Source organism: Platalea leucorodia (genome assembly GCF_965183815.1).
Source record: "Platalea leucorodia genome assembly, chromosome: 28".
NCBI lineage: Eukaryota > Metazoa > Chordata > Aves > Pelecaniformes > Threskiornithidae > Platalea > Platalea leucorodia.
This window is the reverse complement of record NC_138850.1, coordinates 378,251-400,000: the sequence shown is the minus strand read 5'-3', so window position 1 is coordinate 400,000 and position 21,750 is coordinate 378,251. Positions and strand designations below refer to the sequence as shown.

Genomic DNA, 21,750 nt, shown 5'->3' with positions numbered 1-21,750 from the left:
CCCGCCCTCCGCGCCTGCGCCGCCCCGCCCCTTCCGCAACGTCACTTCTCCCCTCCCCAGCCGGCGGAGCGAGCGGTTAATTACTGCAGACGGCAGGGATTGATTAATTAAGCTGCCATTAATTGATTAGCGGAGCTCCCAGGGGCTGATTAATTAAGCGAGTGTTAATTGATTAGGGAAGGCCCCAGGGATTGGTTAATTAAGCCGCCACTAATGCATTAGGGAAGCCGGGAGGGGGCGTGGCCTTCGGCGGAGGGGGCGTGGTTAGTTGGGGGCGTGATCAGGGAGTGGTGGGCGGTGCCCGGCGCCATCGGGGGTGTGGCCTGGCCTGGGAGGAGGCGTGGTCTAGCGGTGGGCGGAGCAGGTGGGCGGGGCCTCGCCGTTGCCATGGCGTCGCTTCCGGTGCGGCGGGACGGAAGTGGCGGGCGCTGCCGGGAGGCGCCGCTGGTACCGGTGTGGGGGGGGGACGGGACCCGGGGCGGCAGCGGGGCCGGATCGGGCCCCTCGGGGGTGGGGGGCGGCCCGGGGGGGGGCCCTTGTCCCTGGGGGCTGGGGGGGGCCCCTCCTGTCGCCTGCAGGGGTGGGGGGGGCCGGGCCTGTGCCCTGGGGGGGTGGGGGGGCCTGAGGTGACCCCTGTAGGGGTGTCAGGAGGGGCTGGGGGGGCTCCTCAGACCCCTATGGGGTGTCAGGGGGGTCTGGGGGGCTGCTGTGGGGCTGGGGGGGCTCCTCTGATCCCTGTAGGGGTGTCGGGAGGGTCTGGGGGGCTCCTCTGATCCCTATGGGGGTGTCAGGAGGGGCTGGGGGGGCTGCTATGGGGCTGGGGGGGCTCCCCTGTCCCCTATGGAGGTGTCATGGGGGGCTGCTGTGGGGCTGGGGGGGGCTCCTCCAATCCCTATAGGGGTGTCAGGAGGGGCTGGGGGGGCTCCTCAGACCCCTGTGGGGGTGTCAGGAGGGCTGGGGGGGTCCCCTATCCCCTCTAGGGGCTGGGGGGGACCATCCCCTGCCCCTGTGGGGTGAGGAGGAGGCTGCCCCCCATTCCCTGCAGGAATTCCCCTCCCCGGGGGTTTTGGGGGGGCTGCACCATCCCTGGGGGGGGGACAGCGGGGCTGTTCCCTCCAGAAAGGGGGGGGCAGGGAGGGAATTTGGGCATTTTAACCTTTTCCTCCCCATTTTTAGAGCTCACCGCAGACACCCACCTCCCCAAAAACCATGGCTGGGGGCTGGGGGATGCTGAGCCCCGAGAGAGTGGACGGACAGACGGACACAGCCATGGCCTGACTCCCCCCCTCCCCCCGCCCCCCACTGCGAGGAAGCTCTGACGGGAGAGAAGCAGCGGCTTCGCCCCCGATTCCCAAGGGATTCCCGGGCGACTCTGGAAAAGGGGGGGGGAGGGGGGAACCCCAGCGACCCCCCTCCCCCTGGAGGGAGCCGCAACCAGGTAAACCCCGAGAATTTTAACCAGAGAGCGAAGGAAAATGTTTTTTCCGGCCACTCGTCCTCAAATTCCCACTGGAAGGGGCTTAAAATCTCCCAAAAAGCAAAAAAGGGGGAAAAAATTGGATTTTTAGGGAGATGGCGGTGTTGGGGTGACGCTCGGCAGCGAATCCCATGGGAGAAGGAATTAATTTTGCCCAAGACGAGGGTTTGTTTCCATCGAGCCGTGTTGTTGTGGTTTATTTTGGCGTCGCCCTGGCTGAAAGAAAGCCAAAAAGGTGGAAAAATGAGGTGAAAAATCAGGATGCGAGGGGGGTCCCAAAAGCAGCGCTCGCTTCCTCGGTCCCTTCCGGGTTGTTTTGGTGTCGCCGAGGCCAGAGCCGCTTTCCTCCGGGGTGCAAAAAAGAGCCTGGATTAATTAAAAAGAATATTTAATGAATAATTTGGGGGTGGCGGCGCGAAACCGGTGGGTGTTTGCCTGAAATCTGGTGGCTTTGGGGTCTCTGGCGGATGCTGTGGCGAGGGAAAGGAGCTTCAAATCTCCCCCAAAACTTTCTGAATCTCTGGATTTGGGGTGTTTCACCCCTAAAAAACCCCCGAGGGGAAAAAAAATGGGGGGGACGTTGCCCCCCTCCCCGGATTTGGGGGAACTCGGGGCGCCGGAGGATTTAATTTCCCATAATTCTGGGTCGCTCGGGGTCTCCCCCGGAGCGAAGCCGAGGGCAGGGAAAATCCCCAGCTCTGCTTACTCAGCGCCTCGCCGCCGGCTTGTGCCTCGCCGCCGAGAAACGCCGGGTAAAACCACAGCCGAACCCGCCTTTTGGGCCAAAACGGCCGCTTTTTGGGCCAAACCTCCTCATTTGGGGCCCAAACCCCCTCATTCTGGGCCAAAACCCCGGTGTTTTGGGCTGCCACGAGGCTGAGCCGCTTCCAGCCCCGCAGGTACGGCTTAACCCCAGCGCCTCCCTCCGCAGCGACCCAACGAGGACGTGCAAAATCCCCTAAATTTACTTTTTTCCCCCCTTTTTTCTCCCCCCTTCCTTCTCTCCACCGCTTTTCTGGGGCCAGACGGGCGTTTTGGGGCCGGGAAGGGGGAACTCGGCGTTATCGGTGCCTTCCACCTTCACCCTTCCCCTCCGGGGGGGGGGAAACCGCGGTGCCGCCGGGCTCACCCCCTTTCCTACCCCTCTACACCCCTTTTTTTCCTTTTTTTTCCTTTTAAATGCCTCTTTTCCGGGTGTTTTTTTCCTTTTAATTCCCTTTTTCCGCCCGCCAACGTGGCCCGCGGCGGCGTTAACCCTTGAGCCGCTCGCCTGCGCCGCTCCCTCACCAGAGTTAAGCAATCGCTTTTTTTTCCCCCCTCTTTCTTTATTTTCTCTTTTGGTTTTTTTTTCCCCTCTGCCTTATTTTTTTTTTTTTTTTTGCTTTTTCTTTCTCTTAATTCCCCTTTTCTCACCCCTTCTCCTCCCCTTTCCTGCCCTCGCTGACGTCCTGCCTCCGCCGGCAGGAGCCGGGCCGGGCTCCGGGTGAGTAAAAACTCACTGAAAACGGGACTTTGCAAGGATTTTAGTACTCAAACGTGCGATTATATTTTATTAATCCCCATTTTTCAAACAAAAAACGTTCTCACTTCACCGCCCCCCCACTTCCACGGTGGCAAATCCTCACGGAGCCGGCCCCTGGGTTAATGTTTAACGCGAGCGGACTCTGCCCCTCTCCTCCCCGCGCCGGGATTTGGGGTTGGGGTTTATTATTTGCCTTTTTTCCCCTTTATTTAATGTGGTTTTTTTGTATCTTGGCGGTGCCACGTTTCTGGTGGGAGGTTCTGGGGCCGCGCGGTTTCGTTTCCTCTCCCCCGGGGCGGGGGTTCCTCTTTTTTGGGAGGCTGGCGCAGGGTGGCGAGGGTGTCGCCGGGTGTTTTGGGGGTGACACCGCCGTGGGGTGTCCCTGTCCCCCTCCAGCACCGGTTTGGGGGCGAAGGGGGTGGGGGTCCCCTCTGTTTTTAACCCCCCCTCCTCCTGTGTTTTCCCCCTGTCCCCAGGTCCATGGCGTGGGAGTGAGCGCTGAAGGATGCTGAAGAAGAGCAGCTTGGTGTTGTGGGGGGCGGCGCTCTTCATCGCCTGGAACGGCCTCCTCCTCCTCTTCCTCTGGAGCCGCCCGCCCTCCCCGGCCTCCCCCGGCGAAGTCGGCGACCGCCTGACGGCAGAAGTGATCCGTTTGGCGCAAGATGCCGAAACCGAATTGGAAAGGCAAAAAGAACTCCTGCGCCAAATTCACCGCTACAGCGGCTTGTGGGGACGCCGGCGCGGGGTTCGAATCACCCCCCAGCCCCCCCCGCCGCCCTCCCCGCCGCCGCCGCGCCTCACCGATCCCGCCGGCGCGGTCCTGCCGGTGTTGGTGATGGCTTGCGACCGCAGCACCGTCCGTCGTTGTTTGGATAAACTCTTACGCTATCGACCTTCGGCTCAACGTTTCCCCATCATCGTCAGTCAGGATTGCGGGCACGCCGAAACGGCTCGCGTCATCGCCTCCTACGGCGACGCCGTGGCTCATATCCGACAACCCGATCTCAGCGATATCCCGGTGCCGGCAGAACACCGCAAATTCCAAGGTTATTATAAAATCGCCCGGCATTATCGTTGGGCGTTGGGACAGGTTTTCCGGACCTTCCGTTACCGCGCCGCCATCGTGGTAGAGGACGATTTGGAAGTCGCTCCGGATTTTTTCGAGTATTTCCAGGCGGCGTTCCCGCTCCTCCTCGCCGATCGCAGCCTCTGGTGCGTCTCCGCTTGGAACGACAACGGGAAGGAGCAAATGGTGGACGTCGGACAAGCCGAATTGCTTTACCGGACTGATTTTTTTCCCGGTCTCGGTTGGTTGCTTTTAGCCGAACTTTGGGATGAACTTGAACCCAAATGGCCGCGGGCTTTTTGGGACGATTGGATGCGTCAACCCGAACAACGCCGGGATCGTTCCTGCATCCGCCCCGAAGTCTCCCGTACGATGACGTTCGGTCGTAAAGGAGTGAGCCACGGGCAATTTTTCGATCAATATTTAAAATTTATCAAACTGAACGACCGTTTCGTGCCTTTTACCCAACTGGATCTTTCTTACCTCAAAAAGGAAGAGTACGAACGTTCTTTCCTCCCCAAGGTTTACGCCGCGCCGGAGGTGAGGGTGGAGGAGCTCCAGGGGAACCGGCGGCGGGAGCTGGGCGCCGTCCGCCTGCAGTACAGCGGCCGCGATTCCTTCAAAGCCTTCGCCAAAGCCCTGGGGCTGATGGACGACCTCAAATCCGGCGTCCCCCGCGCCGGCTATCGCGGCATCGTCAGCTTCGTTTATCGGGGCCGGCGCGTTTATCTTGCGCCTCCTTCGGACTGGACGGGTTACGATCCCAGCTGGAGTTAGCGGGCGCCGTGGCGGCCGCCGTTGCTCCGCTCGTTGTATTTTGTTTTGGTTTTTTGGGGGGGGGTTTCCTCCTTTTTCATCTTTTTTTTTTTTTGGTGGTTTTTTTTTTTTTTTTGTGTGGCTTTAGCGGGGAGGATTTGGCACGCGGCAAAGCGCCGCTTCTCCGGCGCCGCGATGGGGGGAGATTCGGGGCGAAGGCGGCTCCGAGTGGAGAAATTATTTTCCAGAATAAAAGGAAAAAAAAAAACCCCTAAAACACCCCAAAATTCAGCTTTTTGTTTTGCTACCGCTCAGCCCGGCTCCGTCAGGTCCTATATTGCGCTATGGGGCCTTCTCCCTATATTCAACTCGATGCTCTGGGTGCTACAGGCCATAAACTGACCTATAGGGGTCGATACAGATCTATAGGGGTCTATACAGATCTATAGGGATCTGTACAGATCTGTGTACAAATATAATGCAAATAAATCTAGGCAGATCTGTACACAAATCTATATGGGTCTATACAGATCTATGGGGGTCTGTACGGATCTGTGTGGGTCTCTACAAATCTATAGGGGTCGATACAGATCTACAGGGGTCTATACTGATCTCTGGGGGTCTATACTGATCTCTGGGGGTCTATAAAGATCTATACAGATCTGTGTGGGTCTATACAAATCTATATGGGTCTATAAAGGTCTGTGTGGGTCTCTACAGACCCATATGCCCCGGCTATATGGTCTCAGCCCTATATTCCAGGCTCTGTGTTGGGCTGTGGGGTTTAGGACACGTATAAGGGTCTGTGCTGTAGTCCCTGTATGTGGCTGTACGCTCCGGGCCCTATATATATACTATATATATGTGTGTGTGTATATATACACTGTACTATATGGGGCCATACGGTCTGGGCTGTAGCCCTATATCCAGCTATAGGCTCTGGGCGCCCTATCCAGGCCCCATATCCCGGTCCATACGCTCCCCTCGCTATAGTTACGCCCCATACCACAGCCTGCCTGCTGGTCTATACGTTCTGCCCTATATGTTCCAGGCTTGGAACAGCGGGGGTTTATACCCAGGCCCAGGGGGGCAACATTTCTGCTGCTAAAAAGCCCCTTTTATGTTAAAAAAAGCCCCTTTTTAGCTGAAATAAAGCCTCGGAGGTGGAATTTTGGCAGTGAGGGGTTTGGGGGGGAGAAAGGTCCCGCTCGGCTTCGCTTTGGGGGGAAAAGGCTGCTTTTCAGAGTAGGGGAAGTTACGAAATGGAAGAAATGGAATGAAATCGTGAAATTTTATCCCAGTAAATTGGGATAAGAAGAGGGGAAAAGGGCGGTGTGTGTGGGGGTAACTGGGCAGAGTGGTGACACTGGGAGGGTTTTACGCTCCCTCCACACCCAGAGCAGGATTTGGGTTAAATCCGGGTGGGTTTAGGGCTCTTTTTGGAGCTGTTTGCTCACCCTCTGTGGGACCAGTGTCCTCCCCACCTCCACCACTGGTGCTGAGAACACCAAATCTCCTCATTTTCACTTAAAAGGGGGACAGTCTGCCACAAAAAAAGGGGGGTTTTGGGTTTTATCGGCGTTTTTGCCTCGAGGCAGCAGTGCAGTCTCTCTCTAATTAACCAATTCCTCCCCAGCTTGGGTTCTTTACTCCCCAGGGCCACAGGTTGAGGTGGAAAAATCCCCGTTTCCCAGGGCGCGGGCTGCTCCTGCGGGGAAAATGCCCAAACCGGGCCAAAGCTCCCCAAACCCAGGGGGTTAAGAGTCCCGACACCCTCCCCGTTTGCGCTGGAGCTGTATCTTGGGGGGGGAAATCCGCCCAAATCGGTGGCTTCTGGCTACAAGGAGCCGGAGATTAAGCCAAAAAGCGCCTTCGGAGCCCCGTTTTTACACCCCGCGCCGATTGTGAACCCGAACCGTTGCCAACCGGCCCCAAATCCGCCTTTTTGCGCTGCAACCGGGCCCCTCGGAGGAGCAGGGGAGCGTCGAGGGCCCCGCCCCGGCCGGGGACCCGCAGTCCCCCCTCAGGTCCGACCCCTCCGAGGCCGACGCGCCTCGCCGCCTGCGCAGTCCTCCCTCAGGTCCGCTCCCACGCCCGGCACCGCCGCCGGAATCCGCAGCCAATGGGACGCCGCGGTGTCGTGACGAGCAGCCAATCGGATCGCTGCGGGTGCGGATAGAAGGCGGGCCTTGGGGCTTGGCGGGAACAGCGCAGCGGGATGGCGCGGGCCAAGCAGGCGGCGGCGGCAGCGGCGGCAGCGGCAGGAGCCAAACCCCGCCCCGGGACCGCGCCTTCTCCAGCCCCGAACCCCCCCAAAACGCGGCCCCGTCCCCCGCGGGCTCCAGCGCTGTGGAAAAAGCTCCGTCTCTCGCAGAGAAAACCTCTTAGGCTGCTGCCTGGGGCCTCTTTTTGCGGGCTGGTGCGAGGTTTCCCCGTTCTCCGGCAGGGTTTTGGGCTCCGTGGGGCTGCGGTGGCGGCTCTGCGGGAGGGCTGTGAGGTGCATCTGCTGGCTCTGCTGGAGGAGTGGGGGCTGTGCGCCCTCCATGCCAAGCGCTCTGTGGTCCAAACCGCCGACGTGAGTCTCGTGAGGTGCCTTCGAATGAAGAGAGCCTGATATTTTTTTTTTCTCCACCACACTAGAGAGCTCTTTCTGGGCCTGCTGAGCCACACAGAAAAGCAAGTTGTTGTTGTTTTTGTTTATGCTTTATTTTTTCTCGTGGACTTTCAATTTAAACGTCTATAAAGCTTTTCAGGTGAAAAGTGGATGAAGTGGAGTGTTAGAAGCTCATTTGTTGGAGCAGGATGCTGTGAAGAAGGACTTTGATTTACGCTTGTGACACGAAGCTTCGCTGGACCTTGTGCTGTAACGAGCTCTTGTCTTTTGAGGGCGCCATCGCCTATGTCCTACCTCGCCGTGAGCCAAGTGGGGAGACCACTAATTATATCAGCGGAGCTGAGCTGTAATTTGGGTTTAGCGTCGATCTGTGGGTTTGTCAGCGGTGTTATTTAAAATTAGTGCTGTTATGATGAAAGCAGCTGTCTTCCCTGTTGCTTTTCCTGGTGGCTTTTCCTCCTCCCCAGCCGACATCATGAGCCTCTGCAGATGCAGAGGCAAGTCTGGCCGCAGAGGTGGAGAGGTTGGGGCTGTAAGAGGCGGAGACCTGCCTGGTCCTGCCTGCGCTGCCTGATATAGAGCGCTTTATTGCATGATTTAACCCTAATAACAACATCCTGCTGCGTTAAGGTGCTGGTTTTCTTTATTTTTTCCCTTTGTATTCATTCATAGGTGGCAAAATGAGGGATAAAATCCTGTTTGTGGCCTCTCTCCCCGCTCGCATCCTGGCAGCAACTGCAAAACCATGGAGAGGCCCCAGCCCAAGCAATCCCAGGAGGCCGAAGAAGTGGTTTCATCCCACTTCCCTTAATTTTTCTGCAAATCTTAAGCAGAAACTTCTCCACTTGCAAAACCTTCCTATGAGGCATCTACCACCAGCAGCAAAGCCCTTTTTCTTCCTCAAACTGAGCTCTCTCATTTTTTTGGCCTCATTTTCCCTGTTTTCTCTGGGCTCTGTTTCCACTGACAATTTCTAGTTTCAACCTCTTTCTTTAACTTTTCCCTGCTCTTTAAATAATAATAATAATAACAAATGTGTGAAAAATGTGCATTCAGGGTAGGTTTTGCTTTGGAAAAGGGGCTTGGGATGAGTGCTGTGAAGCTGCGGTGGAAAGCAAGATATTGCCTTGGGTTTTTTCCCTTTTCAATGCTTATTTTCACTGGAGAACTGCCCAGCAGAGTGGCAAAAAAATGGTATTTAAGGGGAATTTGGAGTCTGTGTAAACCTGGCAAGGAGCAGGAGGGCAAAACGTGGTTAATTTTGCTAAAGTAGGTGTTAAAAGGAAAAGCAAATGGGGCTGTGGGGGGGTTGGGGCTGTTTATTAAGCAGGGGGTTTGTTGGGATTGTGGAAGGGTCTGCTTTTGGGGGTTCAGGGTGGGTTTTTGGGGGTGTCAGGGGCAGAGGGTGAGCAGAGCCGGCCCCTCGCCCAGCCAGAGCAGTGGCCGGAGTCGTTCACCGGCAAAAACAGCTGGGGGGAAGGTGAAGATTTCGGTCTCGCTGTCAGCGTCACGGAAAGCCACCCGCCCTCTGGCATAATCCAAATCCACCTCGATGCGTCGGGGCATGCGGCTGTGGGGCAGAGACGTGGGGCTGGGCCAGGTGAGAGCCTGGAGCTGCCCCAACCATTGCCCCACGGCCCAAACCCCTCGTTCGGGGCTGAGACCGAAGCAGCCTTTCCGGGACACAAATTCCCGAGCCACCCCCAGCGCCCAGTCGGGACCGGGACGAACCTCCACGGCCCAGCGGTGCCGGCCTCCCGCAAAGCCCTGCCGCCCCAAAACGCAGCAGAGAGACTCAAAGCGCTCTGTTCCCGAAGGAAGAGGAGCCAGGGGGGATTCCCGGCGTCCCGCAGTCCGGCCGTCTGCTGACACCAGGATTTGGGGGTGAGCTGTGGCTGGGTCCAGTGTCACGGTTGCTGGGGGGAGGAGAGGGGTGTTAGCAGGGCTCGGTACACCAGTTTATCAGCCCTGGGTGTTGCAGTGGAATATCAGCTCCAAATATTGCATTTGAGCATCGTCCTGGGCATCGCACCAGAGCACCAGCCCCAGACGTTGCAGAAGAGCATCAGCTCGAAATATTGCACCAGAGCATCAGCTTCAAATCTTGCACCTAATGATCAGCTCCAAATATTGCACCTGAGCATCAGCCCTAGGCATCGCATCCAGACGCTGCACCAGAGCATCAGCTTCAAATATTGCACCCAAGCATCAGTCCCAGGATTTGCTCCTAAAAATCAACCCTGGGTATTGCATCTGGATGTTGCACCAGAACATCAGCTTCAAACGTTGCACCCGATTATCAGCTCTAAAAGTCGCACCGGAGCGTCACCTTTAAATATTGCACCCAAGCATCGCTCCTGGGTGTTGCACCAGGGCATCAGCTCCAGATTTTGCAGCTGAGCCCCAGCTCGGGATGCTGAATCTGAGCATCAGCCCCAGGCACTGAACCCAAAGGCCATCCCCAAAGACTGACTCACCTCTCCGGTATCCCCCCGAGTCTTCCTCCAGGAAGCACCCCAAGATGTCTGGAAATAGAAGATGACCCCAGAGATTTGTACCCCTGGATCCAGCCCTGCGGCTGCCCCACATCCCCCCATCACATGGAGAGGGCAAAACCGCCGGAGGTGGGAGACTCAAACCCCCTCTGTGTGGGGCATCACCTCCCTCCACACCTAATTAGTGTCCTAATTCGGGTGTTAATTAACAGCCAGCAGACCTCTGCACCTCCCACCTGCAGCTTCTCACCCCCTAAAGCTGCTACAAAGGGGATAAATCCCTGATTTTTTTTTTTTTTAATTAAAGGGGCATTTGCAATGCTTGGACCTTCCAGCCAAACTTTGTCAACCCTGGGGGGGGGTGTGTGTGTCTCTGCCCACCCCCATCCCCACTCCAAGCTCTGATTTCTGTTTATTAAATCCCCTTCTTTGCCCCTTTTTCCCCTCCAAACACCTTTAAACTGCTTCGCTGCCTCTGCCAGCACGTTGGTTTTCAGGGCAAAATCTTCAAGCTCCGCTTCCAGCTCCAGCATCGGTGGCAGCCGTGGCTGCATCCTCCACTCCGTGCACCTCGGGGGGGGGGGAAATTGGGGTGTTTAACGCTGAGAAGTCCCCACATTTCCCTTCCCTGTGCTGGAAAACCATGGGGAAAGCTTTATTTTCCCCAGAAGGGTTCCAGCTCCTGCAAGATGCGACAGGAGATCCCAATTGCCACTAAGCTTGGGATTAACCATCAACCTCCCCCAGGTCAAAAGCAAAAATCCCGGGGGAAAAGGATGCAGGGTGAGGAGGAAACCCCCAAACGGGAGGATTTTGGCCCAAAACCGGTGTTCCTGGTGATGCTTTTTGGCCTTGATACCTGCTCAAGGTGATTTGGGCATCCTGGAGAGGAAGGGAGAGAGATGCTCAGGGCTGTTTGCCTGGGAATAAAAGCCAAAGAGGGGGGAAAACAGAGGGCTTTGGGGGGAAGATTTGGCTCACCCGTAGCAGGTCACTGTCCGGCTGCTGACACTTGGCCTGGAGCTCCGTGCGGCGTTGCCGGAGCCGGGCCAGCTCAGCGGCTTCACCGCGTCGCTGCTCCTCCAGCCCTCGGCGTAGGTGACACAAACGGGCCAAGAACCGTGATTCCTGCTTGCCCAGTGCCCGCCGAAGCCCTTCCAGCACTGCCAGCAGCTTCTGCTTCTCGGCATCGACTCGAGCCTGGGGGATGAAGGGAGAGGAGGAGGATGCTGGAGCGGGGGATGAAGCAGTTTGGCCCCCACCGACGGCAGGAACACCCACCAGCATCTCCCGTCTCGTCTCCTCCGCTGCCGCCGCCAGCCCGGCATGTCGCTCATCCTCCTCTTGCAGGGCTTTTAGGGAAGCTTCAAATTGCTCCTGCAACCGGGAAAAGGGGCTTTGGCTTCTGGAGGGGGGGAAAAAGGGGGGCTGGCACCCCTAAAGGACCCGGGATACAGTCAGTGTGGGCAGCCCCATCCTCATCCTCCTCTCCAGCTGCGCTGAAGCAGATATGCGCATGCATATCCATGTTACAATTAGGTTTATAGCTATGCTATATGTGTACCCACACATTACCTATATAGATATATAAATATACAGTGATATATGTCCACTACGGGTCTCCCAGCCAGGCTGGGATACCCCATCTCTCCAAGACCTCCCCTGAAACGTCCCCAGCAGCCCCTTAAACACCCCAGCCCCCCTTCTCCTCCTCCCTTGCACCCCTAGCTGGGTCCAGACCCCCTTTGGGGACCCCTATTTCCCCTCCACACTCAGTAGCAGAGCAGGAACCCTCCACAGCACAGGCACTGGGTGAGGGCAGGAGCTTTTGAATCACCAATATTTAGAGTTTTGGTCTCCAAACTGCCACCCCCCCACCCCACTGCATATTCAAGCCTCAGAAAATTGCAGTATTTCAGCTCAATTTTGACTTTTGGATGCTTGCAGTGCTTTCTTTCCCCCTGGAAAGATGGGGAAAAGCTTTGCCCCATCTGAAAATACATATTTTTGGGGCTGAGTTTTAGGGGAGAGTGGGTTTTTAGCCTCGCTCTGGCAGGGAGAAGGTATTTGAGCTGGGGTTTCGCTTACCCTGTACCAGCGAGCGGCCTCTTCGAGGGGCACGGCGGGGTGGGCGCGATGCTCGGCGCAGGCAGTGCAGAGGAGGATCCCATCCCGGTGACAAAAAAGGGTGAGGGGTTGGCGGTGCCGCCGGCAAAACTCCTCCAGCGACGGCGTTGCCAGCTCCTGGACAGCTGCCACCACGTTGGCCAGTTGCCGGTTGGGACGGAAGCCACCGCAGGGAAAAGGTAAACGGCATTGGGGGCAGGAGCCGGCCCCGGTGGCATCCACGGAGCAACGATCGAGGCAACGGCGGCAAAAATTGTGGCCGCAACTCAGGAGCATGACGGGATCACAGAAGAAATCCAAGCAGATGGCACAGGTGGTTTCCTCCTGGAGATTTTCCACAGCGCTCCCCGCAGCCATGGCCGAGGCAACGAAGAAAGAAGAAACTTTGAAGAAACGCCCACGCGAAGGGGCCGGGCAATGGTTTTCCTGGAAGCAGTGACGGGGCAGGAGGCCGGTGTTGGCATCCGGAGCCTCGTGGGGAAAAAAAACACAGAGCTTATCTGACGTTCCCACCAGCCCAGCGATAAAACAACCCCCGAGGACATGGCCAGCAAGGATTTTATGACACCAGAGAACGCGGGCAGCGATTGCCAGGGGTTTGAGAGAGGTGACTTATTTGCAGGGTGAGTTTTCTACCACTCCGGCTGCGCCCAGGGGAAGCGAACTGCAGCCGCAGGGGGGCTGTAGAAAGCAGGGATTAATGCAGGAATGCAAGGAGTGAGCAGAGTTCCTGCTCTGTATTGCGGAGCTTATGTGGATATTGGCTGTGTCACCAGCAGTAAGCTGGTGGGGAGTTTAAAGGGAAATAAAAAAACACCGCTAAACCTCAGCACCCGAATCATATGTGAAAAATAAGCAGCAGAGGGGAAAAAATAAGAGCTACCAGGCGCAGGATCTGTGGCTGGAAACAGTGTTAGAGCAGCCTTAAGCCAAGGCTGAGAAGCTCCCATCTCAGGAGGGAATAATGTTAATGTGCTGTGTAACAAAATTAATTCAGAGAACCAAACCAAACAAGGGTCTTTGAGCTGGAAGTTTCACTTTTATAATATACAGCCCACATAAAAATAATTAAAAAGAAAAAAAAAGACTAATCGGGAATTATTGAAGTTATGGATGAGGCTGATAAACCAGTAAAATAAGCTGGATATTCCCAAATAGAGCTGTAAAAAACACAGGTCGCTGAGCTCCAAATTAATCAGCTTTGGCTTTTCCCCGGGAAAACCACAGCCCCTTCCCCAGGGAAATCAGAGGCGCTGCCACCCCCCACCCCCACCCCGGCTTGCCACGAGGGTAAAAATAGGTAAAAGAGCTGAAAAAAGCCACCGGGCCTTTGTTACCCCCGCAAAAACCCCGTTAATAGACGCGGATTCGCTCCTATGCGGGGGGGAGAACCCACCTTCGCCGCGGGAGAGCGGATCGAAAAGCTCTGTTTTCATTGGTTGATCGCTCGCAGCCAATAGGAAGCCTCAGCGCGTCCGGCGGCCAATAGGAGGCGGCGCTTGTGATTCCGCCCCCCCCCCCCCCCCCCTTCGCGCTGTTCCCCCGCGCGCGGGGCCTCGAGGGCGGCGGGGTGCGAGGCAGCAAAGCGCGGTGCGACCGGACGAGGCAGAGCGGGAGGAACCAAACCAAAATAAACCCCAAAGTTTAAATTCTGGGGGCGGCTCTCTTGGGTGGGGAAAAAAGCAAAGCAACCCTCCGAACCATTTTTTAAATTTTTTTTGAATTGTTTTTTTCTAAGAAGTGGCGGCAACAGGAATTCAATCAACGAAAAATAAACTTCGTGGTTAATTGATTTTTAATTATTTCAGGTGCTTATTGGCCCTTCTGGAGAGGGAGAAAAAAGAGCTTGTGAAATGCTTTGGTGGTAGGAGGGTAAAGCAGAACTATAAAAAATGTAAATATTTTTCTAGAGTTTATCAAATTTTTGAAAAATCTCTCGTTATCTATATACATACATATAAAGCCAACCATAATTTATACCTTGTTTAAAAATTGGTTTTTTTATTTATAAACAGCTCCCAGAGCTGCAGCGCCTTGGGGCGAGCGTGTGTCACACCCGCTCGACTTTCTGCGGCAACTTTTAGCCTTTTAGGAGATTTTTTTTAACGCGATTTCTCTAGGGCCTGGCCGCGGGGACACGAAGGGCCGTGGCAGACGGGTGAACCCAGCTCTGGCGCTTCCCTCGGGGGAGCGGGGTGCGTTTTTTGGGGGGAGGAAAAGCGGAATTTGGGCGCCGGCGGGAGGGAGGGGCGGGGGGAGGAGGGAGGGGCGGGGGGAGGTTGACTCGGTTGCGTCCGTCGGGGAGGGGAGGGGGGATGAGCGTGGGAGAGGTTGACTCGTTTGCGTCCGCCACGGGGCTATATAAGGAGCCGCCGGGCGGCGCTGCGGCGCAGTCGGGGCGAGGCAGCGAAGGAGGAAGGAGCGGGGCGGAGCGGAGCAGCGCGTCGAAGCCGGCGGCCGGACCATGCCGCGGGGGAAGGCCGCGGCGCAGCCCGCCGGTTCGAGGGCGGCGAGGTCGGTGCCGCAGAAGCGCGGGCGGTCGTCGTTGTCGGATCTGATCCTCCGCGCTGTTTGTCTCTCTACGGCCCGGAAAGGAGCTTCGTTAGCGCTCATTAAGAAGACGCTGGCTATGGAGGGGTATGATGTGGTGCGGAACAGCGGTCGGTTGAAGGCAGCTGTTGGTGCTTTGCTTGACAAGGGGCTCCTGCAGCGAGTGACAGGCAGCGGCGTCGCCGGTTCATTCCGTATCGGTAAGGAGCGAGCGGCGGGAGCCGGGCGGCGCGGGAGGGCGGCCGGTGAAGCCCGTCAGCGCCCTGCCGGGAAGACGAAGGGGCCGAGGCGCCCTGGTAAAGCTAGCGCACAGCGGCTGAAGAAGCCGGGAAAATCGCGGGCAAAGGCGGCAGCGGCGGCAGCAGAGGAGGCGGCCGGGGGCGCGGAGGAGGCTGGGGGTCCTGCGGCGGTGGCTGAGGGCGAGTTGTAGGAGCGGGCCCGTGGTGGACGAGTAAATGTTGAACCCAAAGGCTCTTTTAAGAGCCACTCTAGGGGGTTCAGCAGAGGAGCTGGTCACGGGGGCGTGACCGAGGTGGTGCTACCTGCTCTCGGCCGGGCCCGGAGGGAGGGAGCTGCTCCGCGGTTGCTCCTTGGGGTGAAGCGTCGGTAAAAGAGCTGTAGTGAGGGGTGGCCGTGCTCCGTGCCACTGAAAGAGCTGCACTGAGGGAAGAGAGAGGGGTGAACAGAAAGGGGTTGTGCGGGGAAAAGGGAGAGAGCGGGGCCGTGATGGAAGGGGCTGCGCCGGGGGTTGCCTGCTGCCCGCGTGTCACGGAAAGAGCTGCACCGGGGGACGGGCGAAGCGGCTGCATTGAGGGGAGGTGCGAGGGGGTAATAAAAGGGCCGCAGCGAGGGCTGGGTGCTGCCGTCTGTCATTGTGGGCGCTGCGGCGAGGCAGCGATGGAAGGGGCTGCACTGGGGAACGGGAGGTGTTGAGGGACCGGTAAAAGCTGCAGCGAGGGTTGGCCGCCGCCCGGTGTCACCGAAAGAGCTGCACTGGGGGACGGGCGAGGCGGCACGGGAAGGGGCTGCACCGAGGGATGGGAGGTGCGAGGGGGTAATAAAAGGGGTGCAGCGAGGGATGGTTGTTGCCGTGTGTCGTTGTGAGAGCTGCACCGAGGGACGGGCGAGGGGGTAATAAAAATTTCCTGGGGGACGTCTGCCGACTGGAGTCGCCAATAACTGCACCGAGGGGCCGGTGATGGGTGAATAAAGGGGCTGCGCTCCGCCAAAGGCGATGGTAGTAAGAGCTGCACGGAGGGGGGGCCGTTGCTCCGTGTCACCGAAAGAGCTGCACCGCGGGAAGAGCGAGGTGCGAACAGAAAGGGCTTGTGCTGACAAAAGGGAGATGGCGGGACCGTGATGGAAGGGGCTGCACTGGGGGACGGGAGGTGCGAGGCATCAGTAAATGATGCAGGGAGGGGTGGCTGCCGCCCCGTGTCACCGAAAGAGCTGCACCGAGGGACGGGCGAGGGGGGTAACGCGAACTGCGCCGGGGACGGCCGCCGACTGGAGTCGCTAAAACTGCCCCGAGGGGCGGGCGAGGTGTGAGTGAAAGGGGCTGCGCCGGGAAAAGGGAGGGTGACGGGCGGTGATGGAAGGGCTGCGCCGGGGGTGGCCGCCGCCCCCTGTCACCGAAAGAGCTGCAGCGAGGGGCGGGCGAGGCGGCACGGGAAGGGGCTGCACCGAGGGACGGGAGGTGCGAGGGGGGGTTGCTGCCGTGTGTCACTGTGAGCAGCGCCGAGGGACGGGCGAGGAGGTAATGAAAGAGCACGAGGGATGGCCGCTGCCTGAAGTCGCTGAAACCACCGAGGTGCCGGGGAGGTGCGAGTAAAAAGGGGCTGCGCTGGGGGAAGGGACATCGGAAGGCGCTGCACCGAGGGGTGACCGCTGCCCCCTGTCACCGAAAGAGCTGCACCGAGGGGCGGGCGAGGCGGCACGGAAAGGGGCTGCGCCGGGGGACGGCCGCCGACTGGAGTCGGCTGCACCGAGGGGCGGGCGAGGTGCGACCAAAAGGCGCCGCGCCGAGGGCAAGGGAGGTGGGGTGGGGATGGAAGGGCTGCGCCGAGGCGCGGCCGCCGCCCCGTGTCACCGCAGGAGCGGCACCGAGGGGCGGGCGAAGCGGGAGGGAAGGGACATCGGAGGGGCAATAAAGAGCTGCGCTGAGAGGCGGCAACGAAAGGGGCTGCGCTGGGGGACGGGAGGTGAGGCGTCAATGAAAGCTGCGGCGAGGGGTGGCTGCCGCTGCCCCTGTCACCGAAGGAGCTGCACCGAGGGGCGGGCGAAGCGGCAAGCGAAGGGGCTGCACCGAGGGACGGGACATCGGAAGGGCAATGAAGAGCTGCGCCGAGCGACGGATGAGGCAGGAATAGAAGCTACGCCGGGGGATGGTCTCTGCCTGGAGTCGCTAAAAGTGCACTCGGCGAACGGCGAGGTGTGGCTCCGAGGGGCCGCGCCGGGGGAAGGGGACTGAGGAGCTGGCCGGGCTGCGCCGGGGGTGGCTGCCGCCCCGTGTCACCGAAAGAGCTGCGCCGAGGGACGGGCGAACCGGTAATAAAGGAGCTGCACCGGGCGGCGGCCGCTCACTGGGGTCGACAGAACCGCACCGAGGGGCTGCGCCGCGGTAAGGAGATGGCAGTAAAAGAGCTGCACCGAGGGTGGCGGCTGCCGCGTGGCACCTTAAGAGCTGCACGGAGGGACGGGCGAAGCGTTAAAGGCTGCACCGAGGGGTGGCTGCCGACTGGAGCCGCCAAAAGCGCACCGAGGGGCGGCCGAGGCGCGCATAAAAAGGGGCCGCGCTTCAGGGGTGGCCGCCGCCCCGAGTCACCCAAAGAGCTGCACCGAGGGACGGGCGAGGCGCGGCGATCGGCTGCTCCCAGCGGGCCGGAGCCGGAGCCCCCTTCCAGCGGCGGAGAGAAGCTGCGGCCGTGCGGCCCCGGTACCGCCCGGGGGGGGGGGGGGGGGGGGGGCGGCTGTTCTCAATCAGGTCCGCTCACCACGCGTGCGCGGTCAGAGTCCGGCAGCGCAGTTCTCAGCCAGGTCCGCAGCCGCTTCTCGTGACGCACGGGTCGGGCCCTGTGTCCCGCTGCCTCCTCCCCCGCCCCGCAGAGTTAATAAATACCTTAACGTTTACCTTATGCACTGAAAACTGGAGTTTGTTGGTTTTTTTTGTGGGATCATCTGCCAGCTTCTGCAGGATCCGGGCTGGGAGAGAATCTAAAATCCGGGGATATAAAATAGTTGGCGTCTCGGGGGACACGGGCAGCTCCCAGGTGTCCGGGGGGAAAGGCGGCATCTGGCAGAGCCCGGCTCTCGTGCCCCTGTCCTGCATCGCCCAGGGGAGGCTCCGTCCTTGCCGGGGCTCTCCGGCCTTCGGCCCGCTCCTCATCCCGCCTCGTGCTTGTTCTTGTCCCCCAAGAGCTGCGGGAGAGGAGCTGCCTTTGCTGCGGGGAACCCAGGTGGGTCAGCAGCAGAGCCCCAGGGAGGCTGAGGCCATTTGGGGGGGGGGGGGGGCAGGAAAAAAGGGACCACAAAACCCCCTTTTCCTCTGCGTGGGGAAAAGTTCCCCGTTCCCGGCTTCGTTCCGGGTCTCCCCGTGTCGGGAAGGAGGTGGGGAGGTGAGAGTGGGGCTGCGCCCGCTGCTGCCTTCCCTTGAGCAACCGCCTCTTCCTCCCAGAATACCTCTGGCTTCTCCCAGAATAACTGAATCTTTCCAAAATAACTCTGAATTGCCCCTAAAATAACTGAATTCTCCCAAAATAACTGAATTCCTCCCCAAATATCGCTGAGTTCTTCAAAAATATCTCTGAATTCCTCCCGAAATAACAGAATTCTTCCCAAAATGCCTCTGAATTGCTCCTAAAATACCTCTGAATTCTCCCAGAATAGCCAAATTCTCCCCAAATACCTCTGAATTCCTCCAAAAGGACCTGAATTCTCCCCAAATACCTCTGAACTCCTCCCAAAAGAACAGAATTCCTTCTAAAAGACCAGAATTTCTCCCCAAATACCTCTGAATTTGTGTCCCCCACGACCAGCACCAGGTGCCGCCCCTTTCCTTTCCCACCAAGAGATTACAATATTTTCACTCCCCACCACTTTGGGGGGGAAGAGGCCCGATGGGTCGGAGCAAGACCCTCTCACCTCGCAGCTCTCGGCGGGCTCCCCAAAAACCTTCGTGGCCGCGGCCCGCAGCTGCTTGCCCATCACCTTTCTGTTTTCTCCCCTCCCTCCCCAGCACCTACACTGCGAACGTCAACGGCCCTGAAACGGGGGAGCAAAAAAAAAAAATATAAAGGTGCAATCGGAGGGTGCAGGAGGCGTCCGAGGCCATCGCGGCCCCGTCTGCGGGCGGGAGATTGGGGTTCTCCTCCCTTCCCGGCTGATAAAAGCTGGCGGAGGCAGAGACGGGACCGAGCTTTCGCTGAGCCTGTGCCAGGGAGAGGGGGAAAAATCCCAAGAGGGGAAAAAAACCCCAAGAGGGGGGAAAAAACCCAAGCGGAGAAGCAGCCGGTGGAGGAAAAGCAGCCAGAGGAACCCCAAGACGGCGCCGGCGCCACCAAGGAAAACCTCGAAAGGTTTGAGAGAGGGGAGAATCCCCGCGCTGCCGGGGGGGTAACATCACCCCGCCGTCTTTTGGGGGCAAAAGGGGGATTTTGAGCACTCGCCCCATCCCATCACCGAGGGAAGGAAAGCGGATTTCGCCTTGCTTTGCCCTCAGGAGCTTTGTTTCGGATTTAAAGGTGTTTTGCAGTCATTGCTCCCGGTTATTATTTGCTTCTCATCTACCCATAACGACCCGGCTGGGGAAATTTGGGTGAGAAACAACGCGGCTCCTGCTTTTATCTTAATTTAAGGGTGATTTTCCCACCTTTTTCCCACTTTGACTCATCCACCCACTGCTTTAATTCCCCTCTCTGCAGTTTTGCCGGGGAAAGCCTGCAGAAAAGAAGCAATTTGTTTATTTTTCAGCATCGCGGCGTGGTTTATTCAACCATTTTGGGGCTTTATTCCTAATTCCCAGTGCCCTTTACCGCAGGCAACCCCTTGTTTGCGCTCAAAGCCCCACGCCGGGTTTTGGAGGACGGATTCGAGGCCCTTCGACACCGGCCCTTATCTCCCCTGTGCACATTTTCCAGCGACAAATTTCTCCACCTCTCGCAGGATTTCTCTGGATGCGAGAGCTGGTCTCGCCTTATCTCAATTTTAAGGATTTTTCCTCACTTAAATAAACCTTGTTGGATTTGATTGCCCCAGAAAATGAATGGTGGGGGCAGAGACGGATTTAAGACGGATTCACCCCTGAGGCAGCACAAGGAATGGGGATCTTGGGGTGTGAGGCAGATGGGTCCATCCCCACGTGCTCCTCGTTCCCCTCATAGTCATCAGGCAATTAACAGATTTAATCCATCGCCGTGGGTCTTCCCATAAAGGAACCAAGCTCCTTGGCAGCTGCTGGAGGAAAAAAAGGGATTTTCTTTCAAGTATTTTGATTAAACGCAGCGGTTGAACCCGTTTGCTGACAGAAAAAGGGGTGAAAAGCTGAGATGTGCCCATTTGTAGGATAATAATTTTATTTTATTCCTTCTTTTCCCTTTCTGTGCTTGTAGCCGGGAGGGGAGGACGTTGCGGGCACGATGGCTTTCTCCCTCAAACCACGGCCACGCACGTGGGACCTCGTCCTGGATTACCAGACGGCAAAACAGTTTGAAGGTAACCAAAGGCAGCCGGAGGGGAGCAAAGTGCCGATTCCTGAGGTTTTCTGGGCTGCATCAGGCGAGATTGTCCACCTTCTGTCTCCTTGGCTTCGCCATCTCCAACCTCCATCTCTTGGCTTCTCCATCTCCAGCCTTGCCTGGAGATCCTCCATCTCCAACCTCCATCTCCAACCTCCATCTCCAACCTCCATCTCTTGGCTCCTCCATCTCCAGCCTCGCCCCTCCTCTCCCTTTCTCCTTGAAAAGTAACCAGTGAAGGGGATTTTTGCATCCTTTACGCTTAAGTTTGGCTTCTGTTTCCTTCCCTGTTTTGCTCTCCAGTGGACGTGACCCTGGATCCGGCCACGGCGGGTCCCGAGGTGATCCTCTCCGAGGACCTCAAAGAGGCCACCTGGGGTAGACCTGGACGCCGGTGGCCCGAGGGTCCGGGCCGGTTCGACACGGATCCGTGCATATTGGGCAGCGAGGGCTTCACCTCAGGCCGTCACTACTGGGAGGTGGAGGTGAACGGGCGCTTCTGGGCCGTTGGGGTGGCCCGCGAGTCAGTCCAGAGGAAAGGCTGGGTCCTCTTCAAGCCCAACGCCGAGATTTGGGGCTTGCAGAAGTACGACGAGCTCTGCGTGGCCCTCACGGCTCCTTCCAACACCTCCGTCCTGCTCCTCAACGGTGAGATCGGGGTCTACTTGGACTACGAGGTGGGACAGGTCTCCTTCTACGCTGTCAGCAGCCGCCAACGCATCTTCACCTTCCCTGTGGCCTCCTTCAGCGGAGAGAGGGTCTTCCCCTACTTCTGCGTGCTCCTCTCCACCATCAAACTGTCCCCCAAAGGCTGATGCACTGGCGGGGTCCCCTCGAAGCTGGTTGCTCCACGGTGGTTTGAAACGCTCCTTGATGCTCCTCAACTCTTATTTTTCCAGGTCTTGGAGTCATTTCCACCTCAGCTTATGGTGCTACCTCCATCTTAGATGTCTCCATTTTGGGTTATATCCAGGGGGGTTTGGGTCCAAGCTCGGTGCGCCCCACCTCGTCTGAAAGCTGCTGTCGTGAAACTCATCCAAAGCCCGTTAACGGGAGCTGGGCTTCACCGAGCTGCTTTTGAGCTGAAAACGCAGGTTTGCCTCCCAAACTCAGCCCCCTCTGAAGGTTTTTTTTACTGACCTCGATGCCCGTCCCTGACCGGGCTTCCAACCCAAACTAAAAATCTTAATTTTTGCAGGCTTTGCGTTAATACCAGCCGCTACCTCGGTTTAAACCTGATTTTGTCATCAGAAGGATGTGCTCGTGCTCACTTCCCTCTCCCCCGTTTTCTGCTGCTGTTGCCCACGCTCAGGATGTAATTAATGCGCCGTTAATTATAAATGTTCCCAGAATATAATAAACACTTTTTTTTTTTTTGCTATAAGAAGGAGGAGGTGTTTGCATTTGACCC

The 21,750-nt window shown here is 57.9% G+C and overlaps 4 protein-coding genes across 18 annotated transcripts; 3 read left to right on the top strand and 1 right to left on the bottom strand.

Moving 5' to 3' along the window:
• Nucleotides 1–74: 74 nt before the first annotated feature.
• MGAT1 (alpha-1,3-mannosyl-glycoprotein 2-beta-N-acetylglucosaminyltransferase) lies at nt 75–4,843 on the top strand. 5 transcript variants are annotated; one of them, XM_082333845.1, is made up of 4 exons: nt 371–453; nt 1,177–1,438; nt 2,942–2,960; nt 3,476–4,843. In XM_082333845.1, the coding sequence occupies exon 4, from the start codon at nt 3,505–3,507 to the stop codon at nt 4,840–4,842; it is 1,338 nt and encodes a 445-aa protein (XP_082189971.1). In that variant the 5' UTR covers nt 371–453; nt 1,177–1,438; nt 2,942–2,960; nt 3,476–3,504; the 3' UTR covers nt 4,843. The 5 variants fall into 5 exon arrangements, with proteins under 5 accessions (XP_082189969.1, XP_082189970.1, XP_082189971.1 ...); XM_082333843.1 differs by lacking the exons at nt 371–453; nt 2,942–2,960 and adding an exon at nt 75–263; XM_082333844.1 differs by lacking the exons at nt 371–453; nt 2,942–2,960 and adding an exon at nt 347–364.
• Nucleotides 4,844–4,880: 37 nt separating this feature from the next.
• LOC309601010 (zinc finger protein RFP-like) lies at nt 4,881–18,901 on the bottom strand. Of its 9 annotated transcripts, XM_082333759.1 has the most exons (11): nt 18,748–18,835; nt 17,738–18,047; nt 15,150–17,290; nt 12,019–12,528; nt 11,212–11,307; nt 10,912–11,130; nt 10,790–10,812; nt 10,385–10,500; nt 9,913–9,960; nt 9,167–9,351; nt 4,881–9,005 (listed from the first exon to the last, which is right to left on the bottom strand). In XM_082333759.1, the coding sequence occupies exons 3-11, from the start codon at nt 15,414–15,416 to the stop codon at nt 8,943–8,945; spliced, it is 1,527 nt and encodes a 508-aa protein (XP_082189885.1). In that variant the 5' UTR covers nt 15,417–17,290; nt 17,738–18,047; nt 18,748–18,835; the 3' UTR covers nt 4,881–8,942. The 9 variants fall into 9 exon arrangements, with proteins under 9 accessions (XP_082189885.1, XP_082189881.1, XP_082189880.1 ...); XM_082333755.1 differs by having other exon boundaries at nt 4,881–9,351; nt 15,150–15,267; nt 17,738–17,820; nt 18,748–18,901; XM_082333754.1 differs by having other exon boundaries at nt 4,881–9,351; nt 17,738–18,024; nt 18,748–18,836.
• LOC309601047 (histone H1.2-like) lies at nt 13,578–15,152 on the top strand. The gene has a single exon (XM_082333878.1). The coding sequence runs from the start codon at nt 14,522–14,524 to the stop codon at nt 15,035–15,037; it is 516 nt and encodes a 171-aa protein (XP_082190004.1). The 5' UTR covers nt 13,578–14,521; the 3' UTR covers nt 15,038–15,152.
• Nucleotides 18,902–19,022: 121 nt separating the features above from the next.
• Nucleotides 19,023–21,709, top strand: LOC309601046 (butyrophilin subfamily 1 member A1-like). Of its 3 annotated transcripts, none has more exons than XM_082333875.1 (3): nt 19,023–19,181; nt 20,214–20,316; nt 20,643–21,704. In XM_082333875.1, exons 2-3 carry the CDS (start codon nt 20,241–20,243, stop codon nt 21,152–21,154), a joined length of 588 nt encoding a protein of 195 aa, XP_082190001.1. In that variant the 5' UTR covers nt 19,023–19,181; nt 20,214–20,240; the 3' UTR covers nt 21,155–21,704. The 3 variants fall into 3 exon arrangements, with proteins under 3 accessions (XP_082190001.1, XP_082190003.1, XP_082190002.1); XM_082333877.1 differs by lacking the exon at nt 19,023–19,181 and adding an exon at nt 19,204–19,346 and having other exon boundaries at nt 20,643–21,709; XM_082333876.1 differs by lacking the exon at nt 19,023–19,181 and adding an exon at nt 19,204–19,420 and having other exon boundaries at nt 20,643–21,709.
• Nucleotides 21,710–21,750: the final 41 nt, after the last annotated feature.